Here is a 15,897-nt window from a genome sequence, read left to right as displayed (position 1 = left end):
GTGGTCGGGGCTTTGCCGTGGCCAGGCTGAAAGCCGGCCCAAACGCGCTCCAAACCCGTGCCACGGCGCTGCTGTTACAGTATCTGCCGCGGCAAACCCCACTCCCGTCCCGCGGCAGCGCAGCGCTCAAAAGGCGTGAGGCGCCCCAAGCTGCAGAGAAACTTGCTCGTTGTGCCTGCAGAGCCGCTGCCCGCTCACAGGGCGCGGGGAACGAGCCGCAACACGCATCCCTTGGAGCTGAGTGCGTGGGGGCGAGCTTCGGGGGCAACCTCACGGTAGCCAGTGACCCGCTATCCCGGAGGAGGACGAGTGAGAAAGGTTCCCCCGATACCCCTTCGCTCCCGGCTACCGCCCCGAGGGGATTTCGGTGCCTCCGCCTGGGGCCTCCCTGCCACGTCCGTCACGCTAGCGCCGGCAGGGCGGGCTGAGACGCAGAGGCGCACGCCCGGTCTGTGTTCCGCGGGGCCCTGCAGGCCCGCACGGCGGCGGGAGCAGCGCGCTGCGGCCGGGCCGCGCCGCCCGCCCCGAGGGCTCCAGCCACGGCGGGGGCGCGAGCCGGGCCGGGCCACGCGGTGCGGCCGGCCCGGAAGCCAGGCCCGCGCGCGGAGACTGACAGCCGCGGGATCCAATCGCGCTCCGCCCGCAGCCAATCGCCGCGCGGGCCGCCGGGGGCGGGGCTGCGTGATGACGTCAGGCGGCGGCGCGCGGTGCCCATCCCTTTCCTTTCCTGAGAGCGACGGCGGTGGAGCGCCATGAAGGCGTCGGGCACCGTGAGTACGGATCGGGGCCCGGCGGGCGCGGCCGGAACCGGGAGTGCGGCCGGGGTGGCCGTCGGGAGGGCGGCGGTGGCGGGTTGTGGCTCGAGAGTGGCCCGTGCGTACCCGAACGGCGCCGCCGGGCCCGTGGGGCGGCGAGCGGCCAACATGGCGGCGGCGCCGCTCCCGCCAGGTGCGGACCCAGCTCGGCGTGCGGGCCGCGGGGACATCGGCGGCGACATCGGCCCGCCCGGCCTAAGGCGCTCTCTCCCCTGACGGATTGAGCTTCTTTCGTCGCGGTATTCCTTTGAGGAGCCGCCTCAAAGGGTGCGGGGCGGTGGCTGCGCGGCTCGCTCACTGCCGTCCGCCTGTGTTTCGTGTCCCTCCAGCTGCGGGAGTACAAGGTGGTCGGGCGCTGCCTGCCCACGCCGAAATGCACGACCCCTCCTCTGTACCGCATGCGGATCTTCGCTCCGAACCATGTCGTCGCCAAGTCCCGATTCTGGTACTTCGTCTCTCAGCTGAAGAAGATGAAGAAGTCTTCCGGAGAGATTGTGTACTGTGGACAGGTGAAGGATTAAAAACCTAAAAGTGTGGGAGGTTCTTACGGAGCTCTAGCTGGTGTATGTGGAGGGATTTTACAGGAATTGCAGTTACGGGGTGTGAGGTTGAAATCCGTGTCTTTCAGTTGCTGTGAAAAGGAGTGACAAGTTTGGTTTTTGAAAGTAGTGGTAAATGTCTTGTAAACAAAATAGAAATTTACTTACTGGTTAAAAATGGTGAGCTGTGTGTTGAACCTTAGACTTGGGTTCATTGTACAATATACGTTTTAAGAGGCATTTGGACATTCATAGCCCTGGGAAAGTGGATGTTTGTGTGCTTGCACTCCTTTACCTTGATACTTCAAGAGCACTCTTTAGAGCTGAAATTTTGTATTTTTCTTTGAATTACTAAATCTTTGTACTCTGAATAACCAAGACATATTCACTTATCTTGGTAAGGGGAAAGAGAGCAAAGAGTTGTTTTGTGACAGTAAGACTTTAAACAGGGGTTTCGCTAGAGCTCTGAAATATTTATTCTTAAAATTGTAAAATGGTGATAGTACATCATGTCTAACCACTTCCACGTTCTTGTGTAATTCCAGGTGTATGAGAAGTCCCCTCTGAGGGTAAAAAATTTTGGTATTTGGTTGCGCTATGATTCTCGTAGTGGAACCCACAACATGTACAGGGAGTACAGAGATCTGACCACTGCGGGTGCTGTCACTCAGTGCTGTAAGTATATGTCACTGTTGGAGGTGTGAAATGGTGGGAGCAGTCTACAAGCAGAAGATTAAATCTCAAATTGGGCATAAAGCATGCTGACTTAACCCATGGTAAAATAACTGAAACACTGAGAAAAGTTAAAGGAGGGGCTTGCCATCTATTCCATAGATATTTACCTATTACACATGTGGTAGGTGACTTGTTACCTCTTTTTATGCAGTTTCTCTGACTGGAAAATACTCCCACTTCTTTTTGGTGTGTCTTTCTACAATTCTGGTAATGAGTGTTGCTCATAGAAACGGAGAATTTAATGACTTCTCAGGTGCTGTGTTTCCTGCACTGTGCTGTTTTAAGATAACTGAATATATCTTCCCAAGTCTTGTGAAAAGAAAATCTCAGAGATCACGGGGAATATACTAGAATCTGTACTTTATTGAGCAAGTAGGGAAAAAAAAAACAGGGAAAAATCCCCTATTGTTACACCAAGATCTCATCACCTCATTTCATGGAGAAGTAATGGTTGTCCTGATTTCAGACTGTTTTGTGAAGTACTTGAGGGATAGACCATTTGTATGGCTGATGCTGTTGAAACTTGACTCCAAAGTGTTATGAGCACTACAGATTGCACATAAAAACCCAAAGAATATTGTTCTTAATAATGATATTCTTGTCATGTGTGCAAATATTAAATGTATCTTGTCGCCTTTCAAAAGCTGAAGTGCTGTTGAAAGTGAAATTGAAGGTTCTACATTAATGTACAATAATCTCTGTTAATGAACATACTGAAGGATTGCTAAAGAGACCCAGAAAACTTTTCATGATACATTGACTGGTACTTTTATGTTCAAGAGTAGTTATGACAGGTAAGTTTTTCATAGGTGTGTTAGATCTTCATGGGAAACACAGCAGTGTTTCAACAGGCTTACTTTGTGGAACTAGCTATGGATGTGATTTGAGGCCAGTGATTTGCACTGCTGAATAGAGGAATTTTCAGGTAGCCTAAGTACAGATGCTTCCTCCTATTCAAAAAACCTGATTATGTGGGATGAACATCAATTCATGGTTCTATTGCTGGTCCATTTCAATAAAAGTAAAGATATCCTCAGGTCCTACTTTTACTTGCACCTTCCTTTTGGAACAGAAACTGTTTTGAAGTTCATGTTTCCAGTTTCCAGTAATATTTCAGTGTTGATTCTAAATCACAGGACTTTTTTCCTCTTGCAAGAGAGTAAGTAGTTCTATGTATGTTACTTGTGTACATGTGTACTTTCTTGAAATTGGACAAGAAGATAAGATGGTTCTTCCTTAGAAGATGGTTCTTACTTAGAACTTATGGGAAGAATTGCTGCTGTTTGTTGTTTTTGTGATACTTGTGCCATCACTTCACATAATAGAAACAGTGATTTTAATTACAGCTGATTAGAAATTTTAAAAGCTGTAGATGGCACTGTGAACATTTTTGAACAAAGAGCTGTACAATTCTTGAACTGAAAAGGTCATAAAATTTATTTTTAACGAGTTCTGTTGTTCTAGACCGTGATATGGGAGCCCGTCATCGTGCCCGTGCTCACTCTATCCAGATCATGAAGGTTGAGGAAATTGCTGCCAGCAAGTGCCGCAGACCAGCAGTCAAGCAGTTCCATGTAAGTGAGCCAGCACTGGCTGCATTGGAAGAGGGGATCTCTCTTGTGTGGTACAGGTTTGCTTTGCAGCCAGAAATAGGGCAGGAGCCAAACTTGGGTGCATATGTTCATGATTATGGTATGTTATGATCAAGACTTCTCCTGCTACAAGTATTTGGAAGAAAGTCGCGATAAAGCGAATACATGCTATGGTACAGAAAACATGCCTCTGACTGGCATTACTTTTGAAAAAAAGAATGCAGAATTAATTAATTTAAGTCCTGTGAAGTATATCTTTAAGTTGTGGATGGATTTTTTCTCTAAGCATAAGGTAGTCACTGAATACAGCTTGGCTGCTTATTCCAGACTATTTTCTGTTCATCTGATGCCTCAATTAACATAGAAACATTTTTCTTGCAGGATTCTAAAATCAAGTTCCCGCTGCCACACAGAGTTCTGCGTCGCCAGCACAAACCACGTTTCACCACCAAGAGACCAAATACTTTCTATTAAATACAAAAACATGTTGTCAACTTTGTGTTGCAATAAAGGTCTTATTGGAACCTTTCACTCCCAGTTGTCTTTTGGAGACTGTGTCCTGGTTATCTAGGAGTCCCCATTCCTACTCTTATTTTCTCTAAACCATTGGCAGCCTACTATTCACAGCTGTGATTGCCTTGAACAGGTGAGTGTTTCAGGTGCTGACTTAAATTACTGAACTAGCCCATCAATAAATTAAATTTTAATAACCAGCTTTCCAGATCAGACAGATCTGTTGTTGAGCAGCTGTAAAATCCATTTTGTCCCTTTGGCACACTAAGTGAACAGTTGGGTTCAGGAGGAAGGCAGCTTCTGGTGCGTGCAGAGCTCAGACTTAGCTGTAAGAATAAAGACCTCATAACTTCGGTTAAGCTGCTTCAAATTTTAAGCATTTGAAGCCAGAATTCTAGTTCTAACCAGAACCTTTTCAGGGATGTTACACACCACTCTGAATAAGCTCAAGGATGGGTATGGAGGTGCCTAGAAAAGAAAAGTGATGAAGGGCTTGGCAAACTTACCCTTTTCTATTAGACCAATGAATGAAAATGATGACAATTTCTATATCCAAACCTGAATCCTTAGGCTACTTTGTTCACAGCTTGCAGACACTGTAGTTGATATTTAAAAGGCTGCTTCATAATTAGAGGTGGTGCTTGCTTCTGATGCCCATTTTTAGTGATGGTGTTTCCTGGACAAGAGGCAGCTACTTAAATTAGTACATGGGTCATACCGGTGTTAAAGAACTGATGCTGTGTTTTGTCCTGATGTCAGCTTAAAAACAGCTGCAGGTGCTGTGCAGAAAGGAAACCGGGAATGTGTCCTTCCTGGGTTGACTGGAGAGCCGTCACTCAGTCTGGAGAGGTGCTGCCCGCCACTGCAAGGGTGGGCACTTCTGTAGAACTGGGACTGCTCCGTGTGGCCACAGAGCTCCCTTCTGTGGCCTGGCCCGTGGCTCAGCCTTGTGCTCCTCATCGCCTGCATGGAGAATGAATTCGGGCAGCTCGTCTGTCTGAAACATGAGCTGTAGAAATTGGGATTAATGTGGGCAATCGCAATCTCCCCGCTCGCAAGGGAGGGAGAAACTAAACCGGAAGTAGCGGGAGGGTCCTCTGGGAGTAAGAGGTGGCAATAGGGGTGTCAGAAGGAGCTCGAGGTGTGGAACGTTTTTGGCTGACAGCGCAGTTCGGCAGGAGCGTGGTTTCGGTTCCGCGCACAGCGTGACGCGCGGGGCGCGCGGCCGGCAGGAGCCCGCGCGCGGGCACGCGCACCCGGCGCTCCCGCGCGCTCCCGCTGCCCCGCCCGCCAGCCCGGCCCGTCACGTGACCCCGAGCCGGCCGCTCCCCGCCCCGCCGGTCACGTGTTCCCCCGCGCGGGCGGGCGCGCGCCGGACCCGGAAGTGGCGGCCGAGCGGAGGCGCCGGGCGGGATGGGGGAGTCGATCCCGCTGGGAGCGCCGGTGCCGGTGGAGCAGGCCGTGCTGGAGACCTTCTTCTCCCACCTGGGCATCTTCTCCTACGACAAGGCCAAGGACAATGTGGAGAAGGAGCGGGAGGCCAACAAGAGCGCGGGGTCCAGCTGGCTGGCGCTGCTGGCCGGGCTGGCGCACCTGGCGGCGGCCGAGAAGGCCTACCACAGCATGACCTTCCTGGGCCAGAAGCTAGGTACCGCTCCGGGGAGGGAGGGACGGCTCTCCCGGCCCGGGCGGCCGAGCGGCCCGGGCTGCGGGCCCTGCAGGCGGGCGCTGCCCTTAAGGGACGGACGGGAGCCCGGGTGCAGCGCAGGCGGCTGTGTGCCGCTCGAGGCAGCTCTTCGCTGGCCGGCAGCGTGCCTACCCGCCCTTCCCAAGAACCAGCCAGAGGTGGTTCTGTGCTGAGATGCTCTGGCTGAGATATAGCCAAGGATGACCTTACTGTGGTGACCAAAGCGTTAAAGCTTTCTCACCTTGTATTAGAGGCGTGTATGTGTAAGTACTCGGGGCTGGAGATAGCATCCTAGGAGTTGTTACCCATGCAGATACCGCAGGATCTCAGGAAGCTTTGGCCATGGTAGAAGCTGCTTCATTTTTTATCAGTATGAATAGAAAAATTCCAAACTGGCACAGGATGAGCTTTCATGATGCTGCCCTCTGGGCAAAGCTGCTTATTTTCTTTTTGAAGTGCAGGTGGGCATGGAAAATGGATCAAAGGATATGAGTCTGATGTATAGCACATTAAACCATCAAGAAAATTCAGCTTTGTTATTTAAGTGATGACTTAGAACTTTTATAAGATCTTTTCAGCCAAAACTCTAAGGCTGATTTTAAAGAGTGAATTTTGTGCTTGCAGAAAGGATAAAGGTGACAGCAGAAGAGACAAAGTTTTGTTTATTTATTTGCTTCATGAACAACTGCAATAGATGATTCTTCCTCCTGCCCGTGGCTGGGGGGCTGCTCCTGTGTTACAATGGGAGCTGTTTCACTATCACAGCCAGTTCTCTGCCTTTCTACCTCAAATGTCAAGGGTCACCTTTGAACATTATATATGTGTAAAAGGAATGTGGAAAAAGCTATACAGCATTACAAAATTTATAAGCTGTTTCAAAGCGGCAGCTAAATTTGGAATCTTTAAATATTCAGACTCAGTCTGTGGTCTTTGCTCTGCTGCATCTGTTGACTGTCAGAATAGCACATTAGGTCTTCTGTAAATAGAAACTGTGAAATAAGGCTAGTACATTTGTACAGTCTTTTTGTAATGTCAAAGTTAAATATCTTTTACTTTGACCCTTTACTTGTCTTTCTTTTCTTTTTAAAATTCCTCGTAGTGTTGAGCAGGTAGAAAGAAGCACAGATGACTTCTTGTTCTCCCTCCTGCCCTCCAAGTTTTAGTTTTGGATTAACCTGCACTGTGGTCTCACTGGGATAAAGTGTGATTATTTTCCTTTTGAATTCTGATTTATATTTAGATTGTTTAGGGACTAGAAACATTTGATTTGTACACACAGATGTCGCATGATTCCCATTTAAAAGTTGCTTTGTGAATTTGAGTGCTTCATGATTGAAGAGGGATTGTTAAGGGAATTTTCTGGAAAACATCTGGAGTTATTAACAGGAGTGGAGTCTATTAAAATTTGATCAGTCAAGTGATGATGACTTAATTCTTCTGACTTCCACAGATAACAGTATTTCCAGATTATGTATCATAGTAGCAAATTTAACTGAACCCTGGGTTTCTTAAAAGTCCTGTAGTAACCGAGGCAGCTGTGAAGGAGTTGCTGTTTTGCAGCTGCCATTGACTGCTGAGACATGAAGTGGGACAAGTGTGGCTTGTGTGAAATTACATAAAGCGCTTCTGAGCATATGCTCTCTAATTCAGTTGCCTGCAGAATTAAATACCGAATTTTTTGCTTTGTTAAAAGAAGTACTGTTATTAAACAATACTTGCAAACAACTAGATATGTAATGACAAGAATTTTCCAGTGTTGCTGTCTGTCTTTGCTGTCCCTGGAATTTGGTAATACCTCCATATTTATCTGAACAGGTGGTCAGTCATTCTTCAGCCGAAAGGACTCCATCCGAACCATCTACACATCTCTGCATAATGAGCTGAAGAAGGTGGTGGCGACGGGTCACAATGCACTAGGAGGAACAGCTCCTCACTTGGAAGAGCTGCTTTCTCACCTGTCTGAACAGCTCTGTTTTTTTGTTCAGGCTCGGATGGAAATTGCTGACTTCTATGAAAAAATGTACACGCTCAGCACCCAAAAGTTCATTAACTCTGAGGAACTGGTAAACATTTTGGAATCCATCTTAAAGAAATACAGTTCAAGGTCAGTGCTTCTTTGCTGGCAGTATGTACTCAGACATGTGATCTGTAATACCTGATGTTGAAGTTCAAAGCAAACCTAAAGACTTTGCTGGCCTTTGACTGCTGAACAGCATAGTCCCTTCACAAATTCATGTGTGAAGTCTGTGTTGGCCAGCAGCATCAGGTGCATGAAGTTTCTTCCAAAGAAGAGAAATTACAAAGGGAGTCTGCTCATGGTGTACTAGGAGCCTTCCTCCCTGTGCCTTAATTAATGCTCAGCATGTTCATTTTCAGGAGAGATGAAGAGTGATTTTCCTTTTATAAGGTGCAAGGCTTCTTGAACTTTTTTCTTTGGTAGGGGAAAGGAAAGAGCCTTAATTTCATATGGGCTTCAGTAAAGGGTGATATAAATAAAGCAAATACTTTTGTGACAATCTTACTTTTTAAGAATATATGTTTGCTTAGATCTAAAAGCTACACCACAACTGTCTGGCCTAGCTGGCAGGGCTTTCTGGTGCTCTGTTACCACTTTTCTCAGAGGTCTTGGAGCCACTAGGAGGAGCACCTCTGAGACTTTGGTCCTTGGCAGTATGGTTTCTTGAAGTTAAGATTTAATAGTTCCTGTTACAAAAATACTGGGATGTTTTAAATGAGGGTCGGTTGGGTATTTCACATCTAACTTAGGTGCCTTGAAAGTGATGGCAATTTAAAAGAGAATTTTTGAATGCTTGGCAACACACTGAAATTCTGCCTCTTCATTTTAAACCAGAAAAGATAGCCATTGTAGGAAGTTAACTGTCAGATGTGGTTGAATTTCTTTAAGTCATTGTTAGTGAAGTACATAGGTCTTACTTTTTTTCAGTTAGGATTTTTATACTGTTCACATAGGAAAAAAGAAAATAATTCAGTGCTGCTTTCTGATATTCCAGATTGAAGCACTGCAGCTGATTGCCTTATTTTTTTAGGGATACATTTGGCAAATTGCTATGTAGTTTTGCAATTTGAAAATCAAAACTGGTCTATATGATCTTAGTAGTGATGTTTTTCAATTCTTGGCTTGTGATCACTTAAAATATCAGGACTATTAGTCCAGTAAAAACCTGAAACTTAAATGTATTTTCCTTGGTGTGATAAACTTTAAGGAGTAAAGGGAAGTAAGTTTAGGGGTTTGGGTGTTTTTGTTGTTGACTTTTTTTTTTTTGTTTGGGATTTTTTTTTGAAAAATTGATTTCTCTTGCACACTAACAACTGCCATCTGTTCTGAGCATGTGCTGAATCAACAGCACTGTGTAAAAATCTGAGAATCGAAATTCTTACTTTGATGAAGTGAGTGACTATACCTGCAAGACTATACCTGCATATGACATGTTTTACTATGCTATTTAAATAAATTTCACAGGTACATTTGTACTTCTGAGGCATTATCTGTTATATAATATGTTTATATAATATGTATTATATAACTATATATATATCATAACATCTTTAAAAAATAGTAATGTCTCCCTGGAAAAAATACTGATGATCTTGCTTTGGGTTAGCAAGCAGTCTTTGAGATGGAGACAATCTAAGATGCTGTCAGAGCTAATTCAGTAGCTGCAGTGTGCTCCTCCCCAGTGACATGCAGAATGTTTCTGAAAAAAGTGGGTATAGTGATATATTCCTTTAGGCCTTCCTTTTAGTGTCTTTGTTTCTCAAATCAGTTTCTGGGGTGTGTTATGTTGATATGTAATGGCTGATAGGCATCTCTACTTTACAGGTGAATGATCAAATAAATTCATCCTTACCCAGCCTCTTCCCTCTGTCAATGTATCCCCACTTGTAGTTGAGGATGTGTGCCATTATTTCAGCCAGCTGTGCTAAGGCCAGGCAGGACATTTATTTTAGATAGGTTCTGGCCTTGGTTTCTTTCCTTTACTTGTGAAAATAGCTGGGCAGATAACGCAGAGGAAATAACTGGCAGCTGGTAAAGGAACAAAAGAATTGATAGTTAACAAGACATATTGCTTGTATCTGAAATATCATTAATTCTTGAACAGTTTAAAGCTATTTTGTTACTATTTTTTCACTACTTATTGCTGATTTGGGCATGGCCAGTACTCGACATTTTCCTTTCCATTTTTCTGTAGAATACATCTGGAGAAGTAACTTTTCCTGAAGTTTTTGACTATTGGTTTAGGTGGGATCTTAAATTATTAAAGCAGCATTGGAAGCAAGATCCTTTAAAAGCTTAGTGTAAAATTAATAAGTAACTATAGCACCTATTCTGATGTCATAATTTTTTAATGTTTAATGTTTTTCATCTAGTCAGCATTGTGTAATATGTACATGAATGTGTGATCTCTGGAAGGAAATAGAAAGAAAATGTGGCTTCTTCACAGTCTGCAAAACAAAACTATCATCCCTCTGCTTTCAGGAATGATTAGGAGGATCAAAGTAAAATTTTCAGTGTGTTCTTAAGTTTTTGACAGTCTGGTGTATGAAATATTGGAAAAACCTTGTCTGTTTCACATGATACTGAGCTCAGTTGGATGCTTCTACGTTATAAAACTCAATTACAGCAGTTATACTTAGTGCATAACTCATCTGTTTTCTCTGTAGCAATATCAAGCTTCTCAGCTGTGGCTGAGGTGTGTATTTTTTGATTAAAACAGTTTAGCAAATCCTGTTGGACAGTGCAACATTAGGAAAGCTGTGAAGCAAAGTAGAAGTGGGAAGCTGTACATCAGCATGTTAATCCAGGAGACTTTGGCAGTGCTGCCTTAACAAGGATTTTAAAATTGATTTTAAGATGGAAGAAAACTTTCTTGATCTGACTGCAAATGTATTTAAATCACTGTGGTGTGTGTCATTTGATGGGACTGCAACAAATAATGTTGCATAATGCTTTTTGTACCATCTTAAAATACACAGCAACACAACTGTTTTTCTGGTGAATACCAAAACCATTAGAGAGATTTAATGTTGACTGTTAGAAATTATTTTTTGTTGACTCTTCTTTAAGCTCTTGTTTGTACAAAGAAATGTAAATATGCTCTGGGCTTCTCAGCCCACCAAAGTGGCCAGTAAACACTGGATCCCTGCTCCAGCAGGTCAGCCTGAGGGTTGCTGACATGTGCTGTGTGCAGAACGTGCCTGATCACCCAGCCAGGCTGGCTTGCCCAAGGTGGTGCATCAGCTGGTTTATGATACTCTTAATTTCATTTTCTTCAGATCAATTTAAACTTGCATCTTAATAACAAATCCTTGCAATATACAAATTTTGGCTTCCAAAAAAAGAGATGCTTATAGATCAGTAATAAAATAGTCCGACGTTTCCCACAAACCAAAGGAAAAGTAGTGGTGAGGGGATGAAAAGCCTGACATTCTTATTCTGTCTTCTGGTCTACAACAAAATGAAGTGTTTTGGTCTTGAACCAGCTATTTCCAAAAGAGGTTGTATTTTTTGTGTACTAGAAGCTGACAAGAATGACATTGTTTTAGTTTTAAAAGTTGGAAAAATTCTGTATAAACTTTATTGTTTTAAACCAGTAACAAGATCTGAGATATTTTTCTGAAGTGAGAAGATAAATCTGTCTTTACTTAAATGGAAACCTCATCAAGTCTTGTCTTTGAACTGTTCATTGTTCTTTATTAGAGACCTTTTTGAATCCTAAATGCCAGTGAGAGAACACATGTACTAAAAAGGCCATTTGTTTATAAAATTATATATTTTACATTACAGTTTTTAATTGTTTCAATTAAGTATGTTATTACTGATGTTATAAATTGCAAATAATTTGAGTATCATGGGAAGAGGGGTAGACTGTATCTGTATTTTTTCTAAATGTCAGGGAAAAAAGTGAGAAGAGAAGGACTTAATTATGGTTCCAAAAAGCAAAACCAAACTCAGCTTGGCTTCCTCACAGCTCCCCTATGTGAACAGATCTATAACATAATTCCTTAGATTTAACTTAATGTCTTACTGCTGCTCCAGAACCATCAAGACATGTATTACTGCTAGAAGAGATTTTAAATTGGAACAAGATCATCTGAATTTAAAAATAAATGGTGTTATAGTAGTTCACAGATTAAGATAAACTGTGATTGTTGAACTGATGAAATATAACTCCCTTACTTTGGTAAAGAAAAGTCTGACAGGTGTTTTTTTTTGTCAGATGTAAAGTGCTGTTTGTTTGTGGAAATATTTACCCTAATTATGTAAAAAGAACTGTTCTTTAAATTAAGAATATTATTTTTTGAATCACACTTTGCTCTGCTTTGATGTTTGATCTTTTGTCTGTTAACTGGCAGATGCTGTCTGATTATTTCACCATTGTGTACAGCAGTTCTCATGTCTTGACTAATGTTATGTTTTCTAGATTTCATCATCCCATCCTCAGTCCTCTTGAAAGCAGTTTCCAGCTGGAGGTAGATGTGCTTGCACACCTCCTAAAGGCTCAGGCTCAGATCTCAGAGTGGAAGTTCCTTCCATCCCTGGTCAACTTGCACAGTGCTCACACAAAGCTACAGACTTGGGGCCAAATTTTTGAGAAACAGCGGGAGACCAAGAAGCACCTGTTTGGAGGGCAGTCTCAGAAGGCTGTGCAACCTCCACACCTCTTCCTCTGGCTGATGAAGCTCAAAAACATTCTCCTTGCCAAGTTTAGCTTTTACTTTCATGAGGCCCTTAGTCGACAGACAACAGCATCTGAAATGAAAACTTTGACTGCTAAAACAAATCCTGATTACTTTGGGAAAATTTCCAGCTTCATCCGGAAGTATGATGCTGTCAATGTTTCCTTAATTTTTGACAATCGTGGATCAGAGAGTTTTCAGGGACATGGTTATCATCATCCCCATTCGTACAGGGAAGCCCCCAAGGGAGTGGATCAGTATCCTGCAGTGGTGTCTCTGCCCAGTGACAGGCCTGTTATGCACTGGCCCAATGTGATCATGATTATGACTGACAGAACCTCTGACCTCAACAGTTTGGAGAAGGTTGTTCACTTCTACGATGACAAAGTCCAAAGCACCTACTTTCTGACTCGCCCCGAACCTCACTTTACCATTGTAGTTATTTTTGAGTCCAAGAAGTCAGAAAGGGACTATCATTTTATTTCTTTTCTCAATGAAATTTCACATTCCCTTAAGAACTCCAAAGCTTTTGCAAGCTTGAAACCTGGATCCAAAGGGTGAAGTACAAACTACTTAAATGTTGTCAAGGCACTATGCTAGCCTTGAGGAAGCTGTAGCTTTCAAAGTTAGATAAATAAATCTGTGATTCTCAGAGTCTAATTGAAAAGGAACCATTTTTTAAATAAGTTTTTTTTTGTTTGTTTGTTTGTTTTTTTTAAGCTAACAGACACTTGAAGAAAAGTATTTTTGGGCAGTACTCAGTGGGGCAACTTAATTGTGGGGTGGTAAAGGGCCACTGTGGGGTTTTTTTGGTGTGGTTTTCAATTCCCAGTATGATTTATTTTTTTAGTCCACAGTTTTGTTGCCTGTATCAGAAAGGAATATATGCACTTTATCGTACTCTGATCATTGACTGTCTTCTACAGAGTTTATTGAAAATGTGGTGAGGATGGAAGATACTATCTTTTCAGAAAACTGCATTGCCTGACAGGAATAATTTCTGGGAACTAAATACTGATGCAAGGGAATATTAAGAAAAGTGAACCTGCAAAGACACATTTTAAATAAAAAGATGAGAATCAGAAAGTCACTATTGTTAATTATAATTTAGTTTCCAAATTGTTTAAAATGGTAATTGAGGTCTCTGACACTGTTAAGCACTGGTAATCTGCTCTGAAGGCCCTGTGCCGTAGAGCTTGGTCACTGCTCCAGGACTTGGGGCAAGAAAAGCTGCAGCATGGCCTGGACGGCTGTTATTCCCTGGAGTGCTGGGACAGTGTGGGCTCAGTCTTGGCTCAGGCTAACTGAAGCAGACAAGCTGAATTTGAGCAGGTGTTCTAGAAGGAGCAGCTCCATGGGAAAAGCACCAAGGCGCTTTTCAATTTGTGCTTTTTGTCTGGCTAATTTAAGAAAAGAAAAAAAAGGCAATAGAAAATGCCCTTTCTAAATCATTTATTGTCTAATGCTGTTAGTATCAACCTAGATTTGTTTTCAGATTTTTATAACTATTTTTTCTCTCTGTTCAAATTTTAAATAATTATATAATTAAGCCAAAACACTTTGGGGATTTGGATTTAAATATATAGCCTATGCAGTATGTTTACCTCATTCTTTCACCACTTCTAGACTGCAGGGTTGGAATAAGTATGTTTTCTAGTTACCCTGAAAGTGCTTTAATTTGGAAATGAGGGTTTCCAAATACAATAAAGGGGTCAGTTTGGCTGTGCCTCTAGCCTTACATTGCAGGATTCTTCTGACTGTTAGCTATGCAGTTGTGGAAGCACTTTGACAGGGGTTCAGGGGAACTGATGTATATAAGTGTAGTAAAGTAAGGTCATTACTTGACACTGTGTAATGTATAATAGCATCATCAGGTTGGTTTTAAAAGGGAGCTTAATTCAAAATGTTGGTTTCTGTTAAGGTTGAACTATAAAAGATACTTTTGCAAATGTGTCTTTTGATGATTCCCTTTCTCTCCCACAGAAGGTAACTTCTTGCCTCTCTGCAAATGCTGACATTTTACAATCACATAAGCAAGTTCTGCTCTTGAAATACAAGCTCTGATTTTCCACTCTGTGCCCAGTGGAACCTTCCGTGCTTTGCTCTAACTGTGTGTAGCCTGTTTTGAATATCTGTGGTACTGCCCTTTACCTGAAGGCTTGGTCTGACTGCAGCACCACTTGAAAAAGCCCTAATCTTTGCCACTAAAAAATAACATGGGTTGCAAATATACCAGCAGTTGGAGGGCACCTGTTTTTTGTAAGAGTGTTACCCTTTGCAGCTTGAGTTACATTTTAACAGGACAAAGTTGCAAATGACAGTACTCGGAGAGTTTGTGTGCTTCCCTCTGTGGGACAGTGACCTTGTAATAATGTGTAGTTTTGACTTCCTCAGCCTGAGTAACACAAAATAAACTGTCACCAGAACTGATTCCCAGTCTTCAGCAGTGTGAATAAAGCATTGTTCAAAATCTGTCTGCCTGTACAGTACTTCCCTGTCATAGTATCTGTGGGAAAGGGGAGAGAAAACTGGAGGAAGAAACTGCGTGGTACAGACACGTGCATTTCTGAGTTGGAAGAGGTGGAAGGGAAATCTGCTGCCCTTTGAAGCAGACTAGCAGCTTTTACCAGTTTCTGAAATGTCTAGAGGCTGTTCCCAGTGGTTTTTATGGGGAGAGGAAAAGCAGGTGTCTGTTCAGCAGACTTGGTAGCTCACATCACACTCCTGTCATTGTTCTTGGCAAAGGGTGTGTCAGAAGGCAGGGTATGCTGGGTGATGTTTTTGTGCAGGAGGAGGTGGTTTGCTGCAGTTTTTTTCTTCAGAGGATTTTGGGGAAGCAATCACAGGAGCCTTGTGATTTGTGGGTAAAAGTTTCTGAATACTTCAGTTGATGGAAAACCAAAGGGAACCGTAACCATTACTCTTGTGGTGTGTGAAGGGAGGGAATGGGAGAGATTTGCAGGAAAAGGGTAGAAAGAATTGGGTTCTGGAGAAACTTATGGGGCTGTCTCTGAGTCTTGTCCCTGTGGCTCTCCTTGCAAGATTTCAGCCTTAAATTAATATAACATGGGAAGCAGAAAACTCAGGCCATAGGAAGTGGCTTGGATGAAGATGGGTGATGCTGAAGAGAGGTGACATACAATCAATATGAAACAGTGTTGCAGAGTTGAGGTGTGCTGTGACCAAAAACAAAGTGTGGGGAGAGTGAGTATGTGGAATGAATGAATATTTATGGATTTGTCAGATCTGTGAACACTCCTGGTACAGTTTCTTATTTGATGCTTTATGGAGTTTATGTTTTAAATTACTAATGAGGC

General features: G+C 43.2%; 2 protein-coding genes and 1 non-coding gene across 5 annotated transcripts; all 3 read left to right on the top strand.

Annotated features, from left to right (window-relative positions):
- The first annotated feature begins 639 nt into the window (after positions 1–639).
- On the top strand, positions 640–4,212 carry RPL18A (ribosomal protein L18a). Its single transcript, XM_064419380.1, has 5 exons — positions 640–770; positions 1,145–1,324; positions 1,900–2,029; positions 3,554–3,663; positions 4,063–4,212. Exons 1-5 carry the CDS (start codon positions 753–755, stop codon positions 4,153–4,155), a joined length of 531 nt encoding a protein of 176 aa, XP_064275450.1. The 5' UTR covers positions 640–752; the 3' UTR covers positions 4,156–4,212.
- On the top strand, positions 2,642–2,773 carry LOC135301959 (small nucleolar RNA SNORA68). Its single transcript, XR_010363694.1, has one exon. It is a non-coding gene; the product is annotated as a small nucleolar RNA SNORA68 (small nucleolar RNA).
- A 1,333-nt stretch (positions 4,213–5,545) lies between the features above and the next one.
- On the top strand, positions 5,546–15,052 carry KICS2 (KICSTOR subunit 2). Of its 3 annotated transcripts, none has more exons than XM_064419379.1 (4): positions 5,546–5,842; positions 7,697–7,770; positions 7,867–7,985; positions 12,325–15,052. In XM_064419379.1, exons 1-4 carry the CDS (start codon positions 5,608–5,610, stop codon positions 13,139–13,141), a joined length of 1,245 nt encoding a protein of 414 aa, XP_064275449.1. In that variant the 5' UTR covers positions 5,546–5,607; the 3' UTR covers positions 13,142–15,052. The 3 variants fall into 3 exon arrangements, with proteins under 3 accessions (XP_064275449.1, XP_064275448.1, XP_064275447.1); XM_064419378.1 differs by having other exon boundaries at positions 7,849–7,985; XM_064419377.1 differs by having other exon boundaries at positions 7,697–7,985.
- The last annotated feature ends 845 nt before the right edge of the window (positions 15,053–15,897 follow it).

The sequence above is a fragment of the Passer domesticus genome, chromosome 5 (assembly GCF_036417665.1).
Source record: "Passer domesticus isolate bPasDom1 chromosome 5, bPasDom1.hap1, whole genome shotgun sequence".
In the NCBI taxonomy this organism is placed as follows: Eukaryota; Metazoa; Chordata; class Aves; order Passeriformes; family Passeridae; genus Passer; species Passer domesticus.
Note: the sequence above shows the minus strand (reverse complement) of the source record. Positions and strands in the feature narration are given on the sequence as shown.